The 12,446-nt window shown below is 41.8% G+C and overlaps 1 protein-coding gene across 1 annotated transcript; it reads left to right on the forward strand.

The window, feature by feature from the left end:
* The first annotated feature begins 1,510 nt into the window (after positions 1–1,510).
* Positions 1,511–9,451, forward strand: slc40a1 (solute carrier family 40 member 1). Its single transcript, XM_040149247.1, has 8 exons — positions 1,511–1,845; positions 1,979–2,046; positions 2,433–2,592; positions 2,964–3,079; positions 4,536–4,662; positions 5,044–5,289; positions 5,469–6,107; positions 6,611–9,451. The coding sequence occupies exons 1-8, from the start codon at positions 1,812–1,814 to the stop codon at positions 6,925–6,927; spliced, it is 1,707 nt and encodes a 568-aa protein (XP_040005181.1). The 5' UTR covers positions 1,511–1,811; the 3' UTR covers positions 6,928–9,451.
* The last annotated feature ends 2,995 nt before the right edge of the window (positions 9,452–12,446 follow it).

The raw sequence follows: 12,446 nt of genomic DNA on the forward strand, positions 1-12,446 counted from the left end.
AGTACATAGTAATGACACTTCTATCCTTTGCAATCATATTCGTGAAAGGAAGAGGAAACAGAAGAAGAGAAAGAAGTATTTGTACTTTAAACAGCTGCCACAGGATCCAGCATACTACTGCACTGTATGAGTTGGCATCAGTTGGCAGTCAGTCCAGTGAAAAGCTCAAAACACACCACTTGAGAACAGACATGAGGTTTTAGTGGGGACACAAGATAGTGGGGGGTCCCACTCAGCTGATAAGAGCCTTCTATAGTCCACTGTACAATGCGTAGTTAATAGAAACATATTGGCAATGTGCTCACTGAGCCAGTGTTTATTACTTTTTATGGATGCGGGCCAAGGAGCTCTCATCAATGCAGCCTGTAATTATAGCCGCAATTCTGTTCTGTTGACATACGTAGACAAATGCAAGTCATCCAAAAGTATACTTTGAACACAGTTTTTCTCTTATCACCGGCAAGCTCGATTGCAACAGGCTTCTTAATACAACAGCTTCACCAGGTGGAGACAATAATGGAAGTTTCCAGTGTCAAAATGTTCAAGTGTAATTTGTGTGCCATTACATGCTGAGGAAAGTCCAGCTAATCTTTAATTTTTGCAATGTCTTTGTCTGCTCAGCTGTTTGCTTCTTTGAACCTTGGTATTTCTTTACATATGATCACAGTCTCAAATGATATTGCTGGATTTGGTTAACGTGGAGCTGTGAAAACAGTGAAAACATTTCTCCATTTAAGGTGGAACTTTTTTAGTACTCCGAATCAATGAATCAAATTTCTACTGGTATTGGCCAGAATTTAGTCTGTGCCACAGGTTGGGTGTAAATCCGACCTAATAAAACCTACATCTCACTCTGTAAAGAAAGGACTGTATCTTCGTAACTGGCAAGATAGGAAACGAGCCAGAATAAACTACACAACAGCACACTGTGTCAGGTAGTTAGTTAGCGCCACCTTGGCCAAATACAATAGTAAAATGCTATTTACACATGAATGCATCAGTAATTATATTCAAATGATATAATATATAATGCTATAACACTCTCAGGTGTGCAGGACTGGTGAGGCAGTATCTTTACATGCCAGTTCCACTAACTTAAAGATGTAGCGCAAGAACCCACTGCAGCGAGTGAGCCAACACGCAGACCAACAACAGCAGGCCCGCAGCCTGAGATGCGGCCACCAGAGCAGACCGAAGACATGTTGTCTTGCTGCGACAGCGCCAGGCTGTCTTTGTAGAACGACATCTTCCCATCCGTGATCAGGTTCAGTTTGGAGTAACACATCAGTTCTTGCTAAAAGAAAGCCATTGTTTTGGTGCGGATATGGTCCAGCCTTTTTTTTCTTTTCCTTTTTTTTTTTTTTTTTTTTTTTCCCCCTTTTTTCTGGAGCGCGCGGGTTTGGTAGGAGGACCGCATTTGTTTTTGACACAATGTAAATAATGGCAGGTCACGTGACGGAGTGGGTATATTCGAGGCGGGACGTAAACAGAGCTGCAGAGGAGAGCCAAGCGTCCGCCGGAGCAGCTGCGAATTTGGCTCCTAGCTTCGTATATGTGCCACTAACCAGCCTTTTAGGCTATCAAATTATTTCTTTCCAACTTCAGCTACAGTGATAGCTAAGTTTGGAAAGGAGGAAAGAGGAAAACGCCGTGTCTTCTTTTTGTTTTTGTGTAGCTGTCGACAGTTACATGCCGCGTTCGACCTCCTTTACATTACAAACGGGGAGATAGCGTAAAGAAAAAAAAAAAAAAAAACAACAAAAAACAACAACATTCAGTTGGGTATTTTTTGCCATTTGGACAGCTTTAAAATGGATAATTCTGGACCCAAGAAGACATGCTGTGGTAGGTTGTTTTTCATTGCATGAAATTACAAAAATATTTCCCAAGTGGATCCTTCACATCAAGGGAAAAGGTGCATATGGACCGCCAACGGAGGAACATGTCATGAATTGTATTGACACTATTTTCTTCACAGAATCTATCCGAGATTTCTTCACTTCAGCCAAATTCCTTATTTACATGGGACATGCTCTGTCAACATGGGTAAGTGAAACACTGAAACTATTACAATTGACCGCGTTATTGTCTATTTAAATGACACACCATCATATATTTGTACGCGTTCAGCATGATGACAGGCCACATATGTTGCTTTCCAGGGTCAAACTAAATGTAATACCACATTAATGTTTTATTACAGCATGTGTTATATAACTGTCATTACAATACAAAATGACATGTTTTCCATGTGTAGCTCACAGTAACTCTCATGTCTAAAGGCCAGATTAAACTGAGGGTGTTTACTGAGCCCGTGCAAGCAGAGAGGGTTCCTACTATTTATCCAGCACCTCAACCACATTTCCTGTCAGCCCCAACCAGGATACCTGAATCAAGCTTGCACTATAAATAATTAGGATCTGAATTCCCAGGGTGACCGAATGTGGAACTTTGCCGTGGCTGTTTTCCTGGTAGAGCTGTACGGGAACAGCCTGCTGCTCACGGCCGTATACGGGCTTGTGGTGGCCGGCTCCGTGCTGTTGCTGGGGGCCATCATTGGGGACTGGGTGGACAGAAACCCCAGACTCAAAGGTAAGGCAGCAAAAAAACAATGCCAAGTACAGCTGTTCTTGATTGACTGTCATAACACAACTTTGTCATGAATAAAATGCCGAAACTTTGTAGAATCGATCCTGAAAATGTATGTGTAGCACTTTCCAAGGGAATGGTATTCTAGTGTTGCATACAATGGGCACATGTGCAGTTTTCCTCACAAATAGATGCATCTCTTGCGGAATGTTTATTCAGAGGAATTTGGCAAAGACATTATTAGATTAGATCAGGGAGCGGGGACTGAATCCAGCCATCTTGTGGAAGCGCTCTAATGAACTAGTTTATCAGACAAAAATCTGTTGTCTTTGATCAGATTTCTGTCCCTAATGCTCATCGTGGTGTTTCCACAGTGGCCCAGACTTCGCTGCTCGTCCAGAACAGTTGCGTCATCGTGTGTGGGATCCTCCTGATGGTTGTTTTCCAGTTCAAAGAACAGCTTGTGGAGCTCTACAATGGATGGATTCTGGTAAGATCCCCCCTGTGCTGTCTCTTACACGCTTGCTGTTTCAACGTGATTTGATGGGGACTTTCACTGAAAGGATTTTTACCCCTTCTCCTCAAGTACAACACTCTGACCCCTGAAACTTGCTTACTTTCACTGATATTTACTGCCACGTCGATACATTTATGGCCACTTGAACAGCTTTTACAGAGTAATTCACTCCCAGAAGACCTTTGACTATTTCACTAACTTAAATTGATAGAGTAGGTTAGTTGTTATTTACTCTTTGTTTCCAGGAGCCAATTATGTTAATGATGTATTAAATAACTTGATTTTTTACATTCTTGATACTCAGCATATTTATCTTGTAATTGCAATTATTAATTTGTGAACTATAAATAATTAATTTGCAGTCACAAAACAAAGTTTACAGTTTAGTTTTGTTATCACAAGGAAACAAAGCATGAGAGGAAACCCCACACATATGTTCTCAGCAGCTTTATATGGAAAAGCGTTTGTGTCAGGGTTTTGCAAGGGGCTTGTTTACACTTGTTGAGCTATGTAACTAAATAAGAGCTCCCTCACAACAAAGATTCAGTCTTGGTCCTGCAGCTAACCAAGTCTGAGATGCAGGGTTGCAGACTAGGCAGGTTTGCGTGACAGCGTTTCTGTCGTGGGAGACTAGTTGGGGTCGGCTTAAACACAAAGCCTTTCTGTTGAGGGAAATGTCTCCAACGTTGGCATCTGCATTTGTGGGACGCCTTCGGGTTTCCACGAGGGGGGGGGGGGGTCTGTGTGAGAGGGTTTAGAGGGATGGCCAGTGTCAGAGTGTGTGTGTGTGTGTGTGGAAGCGGAGACAAGTTTGTGAAACAGGAGGTCGAGTGTGTCGTTGAAAGGCTGTGTAGTCAGCAGGTTCTTGAAGGCCTGTCACATGACAGATGGAGAGAGGGAGAGAGAAATGTGGCCTGGTCAGTTGAAGAATGTTTTCTATTCTGATCAGAGCAGCTGCATTACAGTGTACATACAGCTCAACAAACAAAGTAGCCAGCCAGTGTGTTTAAGTAGGCCATTTCTAGACAAAACATTGTACATGTTTTAGTATTTTTGTCCTCCTATAGGCTACAAATTTATTGGGGCTGTAGTTGAGGTCACATGTGGAGTGTTATATTATCTGTCACGTTTTTTCTTTTAAGCAGCTATTTTTCAGAGAATATTATAGATTTTTTTCCAAAGGAAGTTATCGATTTTTTTTTTAGTTTACATAAGATCACATGTGATAGTAGCATTGGTCTTTACTTTTGGTTAAAAAAGTATTTCGTCATCAATATGAGGTGAAATATGTATTTCCAAACTGACAACTATGCAACAAATAAGTCTAATTTTACAATTGCATTTTGGATGTTACAGCGTTAAAAATTCGGTATTGAATAAAATGTAACAAGAACGTGCACATGTAAAAATGCCTAATTTTGTTTTTCAGACAACTTGCTACATCCTGGTCATCACCATCGCCAACATCGCCAACCTTGCCAGCACGGCTACATCCATCACCATCCAGAGGGACTGGGTTGTGGTCGTGGCAGGTCAGGACAGCAGCAAGTTGGCAGGTCAGTGTTTCTTACTTACTGTAGTCTTCTGATTTAATGTAGGCCTCACATGACCTGCTATCAGATCTGTTCAGTGGGGCAGACTTTGAATCCTGCATGCTGACTCACTCTGGTTTTTAGCTTTTATATCCCTGCAGTTTCCCCTGATTGTTATAAGCTATTTAAATGATTTGCTCACATGGTGGAAAACAATCTCAGTACTTATGAACTTGGTGACCCTTGTCAATCTGCTGTGCTACTGCTGTCATTCTAGTAAAAACTGCTGTCATGTGAATGTGTAAAACTACCCAAAATATGAGGACTAGAATGGGCCACTATTTGATTACATTTCCTACACATTCACCCACTTATTATTTGACCTATACCTCTTGTGTCAAACAGACATGAATGCCACAGTGCGGATTATTGACCAGCTGACCAACATCCTGGCTCCCATGCTGGTGGGCCAGATAATGGCCTTTGGCTCCCATTTCATTGGCTGCGGCTTCATCTCTGGCTGGAACCTGTGCTCTATGTGTCTGGAGTATGCGCTGCTGTGGAAGGTCTACCAGAAGACGCCAGCATTAGCCGTGAAAGCAGGACAAAAGGAGCAGCAGCAGGAGCTCAAACAGCTCAGTCCTCCGAAAGGTAGCTGCAAGAACCTTGTGTTTATATCACGTGAAACAAAAATCCTGGTAGAAAGTTATAACTGGTTTTATGTTTGGTAATAAATTGCATCTTATTTATTGGGTTTGGAGATTTTTTGGCTTGGTCATTGATTTGTACTGAATATGACTATATCTCTCCATCCTTCTGCCCTTTCGCAGACTTGGAGAACGGCCAAAGTCCTGAGGAGTCTTCTCAGCCGCTGATGAATGAAGCCTCAGTGGTGGCCAAGCCCGACTCTCCCAAGCAGCATGGCTGTTGCTACCAGGTGACCGAACCCCTGCGCACCTTAAAGGCCGGCTGGGTGGCCTACTACAACCAGAACATATTCTTCGCCGGCATGTCCCTGGCTTTCCTCTACATGACAGTGCTGGGCTTCGACTGCATCACCACAGGTTATGCCTACACACAGGGCCTCAACGGCTCAGTGCTCAGCCTGCTGATGGGGGCTTCGGCCGTGTCGGGTATCTGCGGCACTGTTGCCTTCACTTGGGTTCGCAAGAAGTGCGGCTTGATCCGCACGGGCTTCATCTCGGGCGTGGCTCAGCTGTCCTGCCTCATGCTGTGCGTAGTCTCTGTCTTCACTCCCGGGAGCCCCTTCGACCTCAGTGTCTCACCCTTCCAGGACCTTTACACCCACTTGATTGGCGAGAAGACCCTGCCCGAGGCTGACCACAGCCTCACCAGCGTTCTTACGGGTGGGAATGCCACTACTGCTGCACCAGCCGAAGAGCTGCCACCTCTGCAGTCCTACATGTCTGTTAGTCTGCTGTTTGCTGGCGTCATTGCTGCTAGAGTTGGTGAGTAAAGTAGTTCCCCTTGATCTTTTTAGTAGTGGTTATCTAAATACCCGTTATGTTTTATTGGATTATGGAGAGATGTCTCATTACTTTGAAGAGGATTTAAAGTGCAAATCATCACTGATTGCTACTTAAGTAAAAGGTGCAGTCTAAATTGAGGTTTGTTAGTTTTAATTGAGAGGTTTTTGGAGTATGTAAGAATTTGTGTTCATGCTTTGTTGGCATGTTCACTTCCGTTGATGAGATTATAAAAGGCTGTTTTTCAGTTTTGACTTCCTAAAGGTAAGGCAAGCAGGTACTATTCAGTCCACAGGTTGAATGGTTTCATAAGTCACCGGAATTTCATATTAGACCTCTACGGACCTGTTAGAGCAATATCTGCAACCTTTGATGCCAATAATATGGCCTGATAGTGCTGCTATAGCTAATGTTGAGTTCCAGAGTCATTTTAATGTGGCTGTAAAAAATACCACGAGGACTGACTGTTGATCTCTGTCCTGCAGGCCTGTGGTCTTTCGACCTGACAGTGACCCAGCTCATCCAGGAGAATGTGATTGAGTCAGAGCGAGGTGTGATCAACGGCGTCCAGAACTCCATGAATTACCTCTTAGACCTGCTGCACTTCATCATGGTGATTCTGGCTCCGAACCCCGAGGCCTTTGGCCTGCTGGTCATCATCTCTGTCTCCTTTGTGGCCATGGGTCACGTCATGTACTTTAGGTATGCCTTCAAGAGCCTGGGTAGCCGCCTCTTCCTCTGCTGCTCAACGGAGCAGAAGGTGGAGATGGTAGACAGCCCCTCACTTCCTACCACCGTCTAACTCCATTTAACCGACTCTGTCCTGGGTACATATTTCTCAAGCCTTACCCTATCCCTGCATGTTATTTATCGAGCGAACATAATTGCTTCTAGCTGTCAGAATGCTCATGCTAACATAGACGAGAGAAAGGTTACTTAACATGCTATGTATAGCCATTAATAAAACATTAATCCTTAGCAGATGGAGGTGAGTAGAAAGCTTACAGTCATAGAAAACTGATAGTCCATAGTAAAATTTTAGATAAGGCAGGGTTTCTCTAACTTTTTCAGTCTGGGTGTCCATGCTTCTTAACACAAACATGTACTGTCAAACAATGACCCATCTCTTGGTCATTAGGCTTGCGACCCCATTTTCAGTCCTGTTAAGGAAAACAGTAAAATACTCTCCTCCTAACCGCCTGGATCTAGCTGTAAAGATTTGTAAAAGGTGCTTCAGCTAACAAAAGGGCAAAATAAGGGAGAAATGTTGCAGGGAAGCAGGCACTGAGGCTTTAACAAAGGGGGGCGACTGTCTGAGATCCTAAAAGACAGAGCATCCATCTTTTTTTGACACTTGCCTTTCAGTGACATCATTGGTGCTGTAGCTGTGACTGCTAGCTGTTCTCTGATAGCCTCCTCTTGGTTTTGTTAGCTTACATAAACATGTATGATGAGCAGCTTGTGGATTTCTTCCTCTAGAAGGGGGTGAGTACTTTTTATTTGACCAAACACAAAAAAACTGGGATCTAGTCTCTTTAGTGAGTGGTTATAAGGGTTATGCAATTAACTGTATTTATTCAGGAAATTCAGACAGTGGTTTTTATAATAATTGTATCATCAGTATTGTGTTGTGCGATCTTGATTGTGCCACAAGAAACAAATGAGAAATCCTGTGCACCCTTGTCAATAGTTATCTCAGTTACCAAAGTCAAAGTCCATATGTTGCATTAAAGGAAGTGAGGGAAACCAGTTATCTGTCTGAAGCATTCCAAATATATATTTTTGCATCAGGTGACAGTAGTGTAGGTTCACTAATGCTTTCATATAATCCTAGTATATCTGAGTATTTCTAACCCACTCTGAGATTGTACTTAAATTTTATTTTTCCGGTAGATTCATTTTGTCACCTTTTGATTTTTATGTTTGAGTTCTGTTGAGTGATTTTTCAATCATGATTGTTGTTACACAGGCACTTTAAGTGATTGACGTCTGTCATTACATCCAATGCGTGATCAGGTATTTGATCGATATTTTTTGCACAAGGCTGAAGTCCTGACTCCCCCAGATCCCCTCTGCACAATCATATTTCAATCACTTATAGTTTCTCTGTCAGTCTGTTCAGGTGCTGTGGGGGGATTGTGGTTCAAAAAGGCACATATTGTAACACTCAGCACCACGTGGAAAAAAAAACTGGACCAGCCCCTGTGAAAAAGTCTGAATATAGCCCCAGTTTACTTCAGATACCCCCGTTTTCTTGAGTCCTCAAGTCCGCCAGGGAGCTTAGTCGGCATCCCTTATCTGATCTCAGTTTACTGCTTCAGACTGCCAACAAACCCTGGACCTGGACTCAGTCAGGGTTTTTGTTCGTATTGTCCTAAGCTTCAACAGTGAAGGAAACATTTTACTAAAGTCGAAGCTCTGTCTTCTGTCTTATGTTGACATCTTTGGCTTTGCAGTACTAGCGTAGAAAATGTATTCAATAGTACCTCATTAAATCAAGTGCATAGTTTGTGGCTCTTTCGCATGCTAGCTTTCCTGAAGTGAAGTGATTCAGCTGATCCCACTTTGTAGGTAAAAGAGTGTCTTGAAAAACAGTTTAAGACATAGACATTGGGAAAGTAGCTTTGCTTTAAAGATCACAAAGTAACTATAATGTAGCTGTAACTACATCCTTCCACCTTCAGTGATTTCTGATGCCTTACTATAAACTAGCCATGACAGCTCTTAAACGCACACATGTGGCTACATCAAGAAAAAGCTAGCCAGTGTAGACAAGAAATTGGGGAGTGGCAGGAGGAAATATTTGAGTTGGAAACAGAGGTAGCCACAGCAGATGTAGGAGAACAGAAGGCTACTTTTCAGCTGCGCATTCCCATGAAACCTGGTAGAGGAAGTGGTGCTGAGTCAGGATGTCTGCAGGTGTGCCATGAGGTGCAGGCTCACTGGGAATGGAGCTTAATTCTCTTGTCCCACCCAAGTTTAATGTAACCCCAAACTCAGTGTGGGCATGAGAATAAAACCAGCTCTTACAACAGTCGGTCTGCTGATTCAGGAATATCACACATGGCTATAATTTTTATATTTTTAATGTAAATAATATTAGCTGTCAGTCAGTTTAAACTTACAAAAACATACAAATGAAAAATGTTTAAAAAAAAATACATTGTGTAAACTATTACATGCTGTTTGTCTGAAATATTTTTACATGTTTTATATACTTTGTGTTAGCATTTATGTCAAATTGTGGTTTCTCAAAGATTTTTGAAATTTGTGTATAAAGCAATTACTGGATTTCATTTCAATACATCTGTATCATACTGCTTCAATCTCACATTATATATATATATATATATATATATATATATATATATATCTGTATATATACATATATTTGTGTACATATACGTGTGTGTGTGTGTGTATATATACACGCACACACGCGTATATGTATACACACATCAGTATTATTATATTTCAATAGGCAAACATTAAAAGACATTAAACATTAAAGGAATCAATTTCATTTTTATATAATAATCGCACTCCACTCGGTATGAGGGCGTTGATACTGCTTGTATTGCATGAGGTCTCTTGAATAAAGAAAACTTTTACGATCACCTGTCTGTATAGCCTTGTGTGTGTGTTTGTGTGCACTGTGTTATGTTTGCAGGGTTTCTTGGTCTCAGTTTTGCGCTTGGCCGCTGCTGTGTTAGGTCACATACCACAGAAGAGTTAGCGGCTAATCTCCTCCCCACAACCCATTTTTCTTTCAGGCAGCCAGTGTTAAACTGACTGACTTTAAGCTGAGCTGGATGATCGGGACTTGCGAGCCTGCTGAAAAGACAAAGAGTGACCTGGTTTTTCACAAGCGCTAGAGGGGCTTGGCCCGAGACATTTTAGTGGGCTCTGACTGCATTTTGTGGTCATTTTATCATTTTAACACTTGATGTGTTTCCATATTTTATTACCAATGCACTTATTAAAACCATGGCCATATTACGACGCTCATAGAGTTAGTACCACTTTAAGAGATTTACACAACACCAAATACAAATCCACTGCTAATCAGTAAGAAAGCTAATGAATACAAGAGTACCTTTTTGAACCTCTTTAGGCGTTTTTTGCACGTCAAATGTTCTGTCGCAATATCAGATTTGTACCCTGTATAGAATTCTTCCATCTTGAACTAGAATGGCACTCAGTAGAGCGTACACCTCTACCAAGGCCAATGTCAAACAGCATACACCAGATTGTAAAGATTCGTAGTGAATGATCCAGATCTTCCCGGCCTTGTAATGGGCTCTTCCCTGGCACAATCCCCAATCCCTCCGCCAAGTTTGGTGCAAATCGGTTCAGTGCATTTTGTTCGGTTCCTGCTGACAAACAAACAAGGGTGAAAACAGAACCTCTGTGGCGGAGGTAACAACAGTAATAAAAAAGCCAAGGGAAAAATCTGTAGTGAGATGATGCCGTATGTTACTGTCTGTGCTGTTTTCTAAGATGCTTTTTATGTTATGACAGCAGATTTGTCATATAGGTTTAGAGCAAAATGTTCAACACAATGAGCCTCATCTTAAATAATGGTCAAATCAGCCCCCCCCCCGCCTCCCATACTTGAAGAACCACATTCTTGGGACAAGGTTGCTGACTATAGCGAAAGTCCAATATCTATAGACAGGAACTGGGACTCAAGTGTTCACAGAGGAGATATCTCTTCCTCTTTATGTGTAAGCTTTCTTGTGTCTTCTTATGAAATATAAATAAGAGGCACAGAGAGGCAGATCTTCTCAAAAAACTAATATTCATGTTTGGTCAGCATCTCCTGCCAAAGCCTTGTGTTCATGTTTGTTGAAGTCAAAGTTTCCCGGATAAGCCTTTCACCGTAATTTCAAAGGTGAGATTAGGAATAACATTTAACAGATACCACTGCTGATAGGGAAAGTCGGGTGTGAGAGGCTTACACGTTGCTCGATTTCAGTCTTTTAAGGCATACCTGTACAGCTCTACACTGAGGCACGTTTACTACAGACGACTGTGTCGATCTTCGCTTGATCCAAGCAGGAACTCCTGCAGCACATTAAAGGGATAGTTCTAGATTTTGGGAAATATGCATATTTTCTTTCTTATAGAGAATTCGATGATTGATACCACTCTCAGGTCTTTCTGTTAAATATGAAGCGACCGCCAACCACTAGTTAGCTTAGCTTAGCGTAATGATGAAACAGCTAGCCTGGCTCTGAACACCGGTAACAAAATTTGCCTACCAGCACCTAAAGCTCATTAATTCACTAGCTATCTTTGCTTGAAAAATGAAAAAGTTGTGGTTTTATGGGGGAGCTACAGTATGTGCCAGACTATTTCTTTGCTGGGTGCCGTCGCTTCCTCCAGGAACTCACCGCACTTAGCGAAGAAATAGTCCAGCACATTACCAGTTGTAAAACCACAACTTTTTTTAAATATATATATATATATTAAACAAATTATATAACATGCTAATTAGTGAGCTTTAGCTGTGGGTAAGTAGTTTTTTTTCACCTTTGGATAGAGCCAGGTTGGCTGTCTCCCCCCATTTTCAGTCTTTATGCTAAATCAAATTCACAGTCACTGCACAGTATCAATCTTCTCATCTCATAAAACTATTATAAAGTTCCATGGTTTTTTTTCCCCCTTTCTATTTGGTCCTAAGGCAGATTTCCAAGAAAGTAATATTTATCACGAATATTTAAAGGGGGCTTGTTTGAATTCACATGTACTTGATCTGCTTTACAATTCCCAGTCATATCAAGCAAAAAAGGTGACATGTAAACAGATGTGTATATTGTGAGCCAGTTTGATCACCAAAGCTCCTGTACAGCCTAGATATCTGACCACATGCATAGATCATGAAGAAACGTGAGTGATCTTTGATGGTGGGAAGCCTCGGGCCAGCTAGAGCCTGACCGAGAAAGGAACTGAAAAATGCTGAGATAAAAGCACACTGTCTTAATCGACCTTAGGAACAAAACACGACTTTTTCCTTCTGATACAGCTTACTCAGGACTCAAGAGTCTGCTGTGTCAAGCCTGACTTTACAGCACCAATAACGTGCCATTTCAAGGTCCTGGTGAAACAAGTACAGTTAACTCCTCAAGCTCTCCGAGAAAGCGACCAGTAACTGTGATATCGAAGATCATGGGCAGCATTTCCAAGCACAATGTTAGACATTGACTCAAAAGATATGTCATCTTTGCAGACTTTGCCTCATGGTAATCCTAATCCTTTCTGAAGGGCCAGGCTGGCTAGATGTGTGTCATAGTTCTCTATCTTATACAACAATGTCAG

The sequence above is a fragment of the Xiphias gladius genome, chromosome 16, assembly GCF_016859285.1.
Source record: "Xiphias gladius isolate SHS-SW01 ecotype Sanya breed wild chromosome 16, ASM1685928v1, whole genome shotgun sequence".
Taxonomy (NCBI): domain Eukaryota; kingdom Metazoa; phylum Chordata; class Actinopteri; order Istiophoriformes; family Xiphiidae; genus Xiphias; species Xiphias gladius.

Coding starts and splice junctions, on each gene's coding strand:
- slc40a1 (XM_040149247.1), top strand. CDS start 1,812: ATGGATAATTCTGGACCCAAGAAGACATGCTGTG. Junction 3,080..4,535: donor TCTACAATGGATGGATTCTG/GTAAGATCCCCC, acceptor TTTGTTTTTCAG/ACAACTTGCTACATCCTGGT. Junction 4,663..5,043: donor GGACAGCAGCAAGTTGGCAG/GTCAGTGTTTCT, acceptor TGTGTCAAACAG/ACATGAATGCCACAGTGCGG.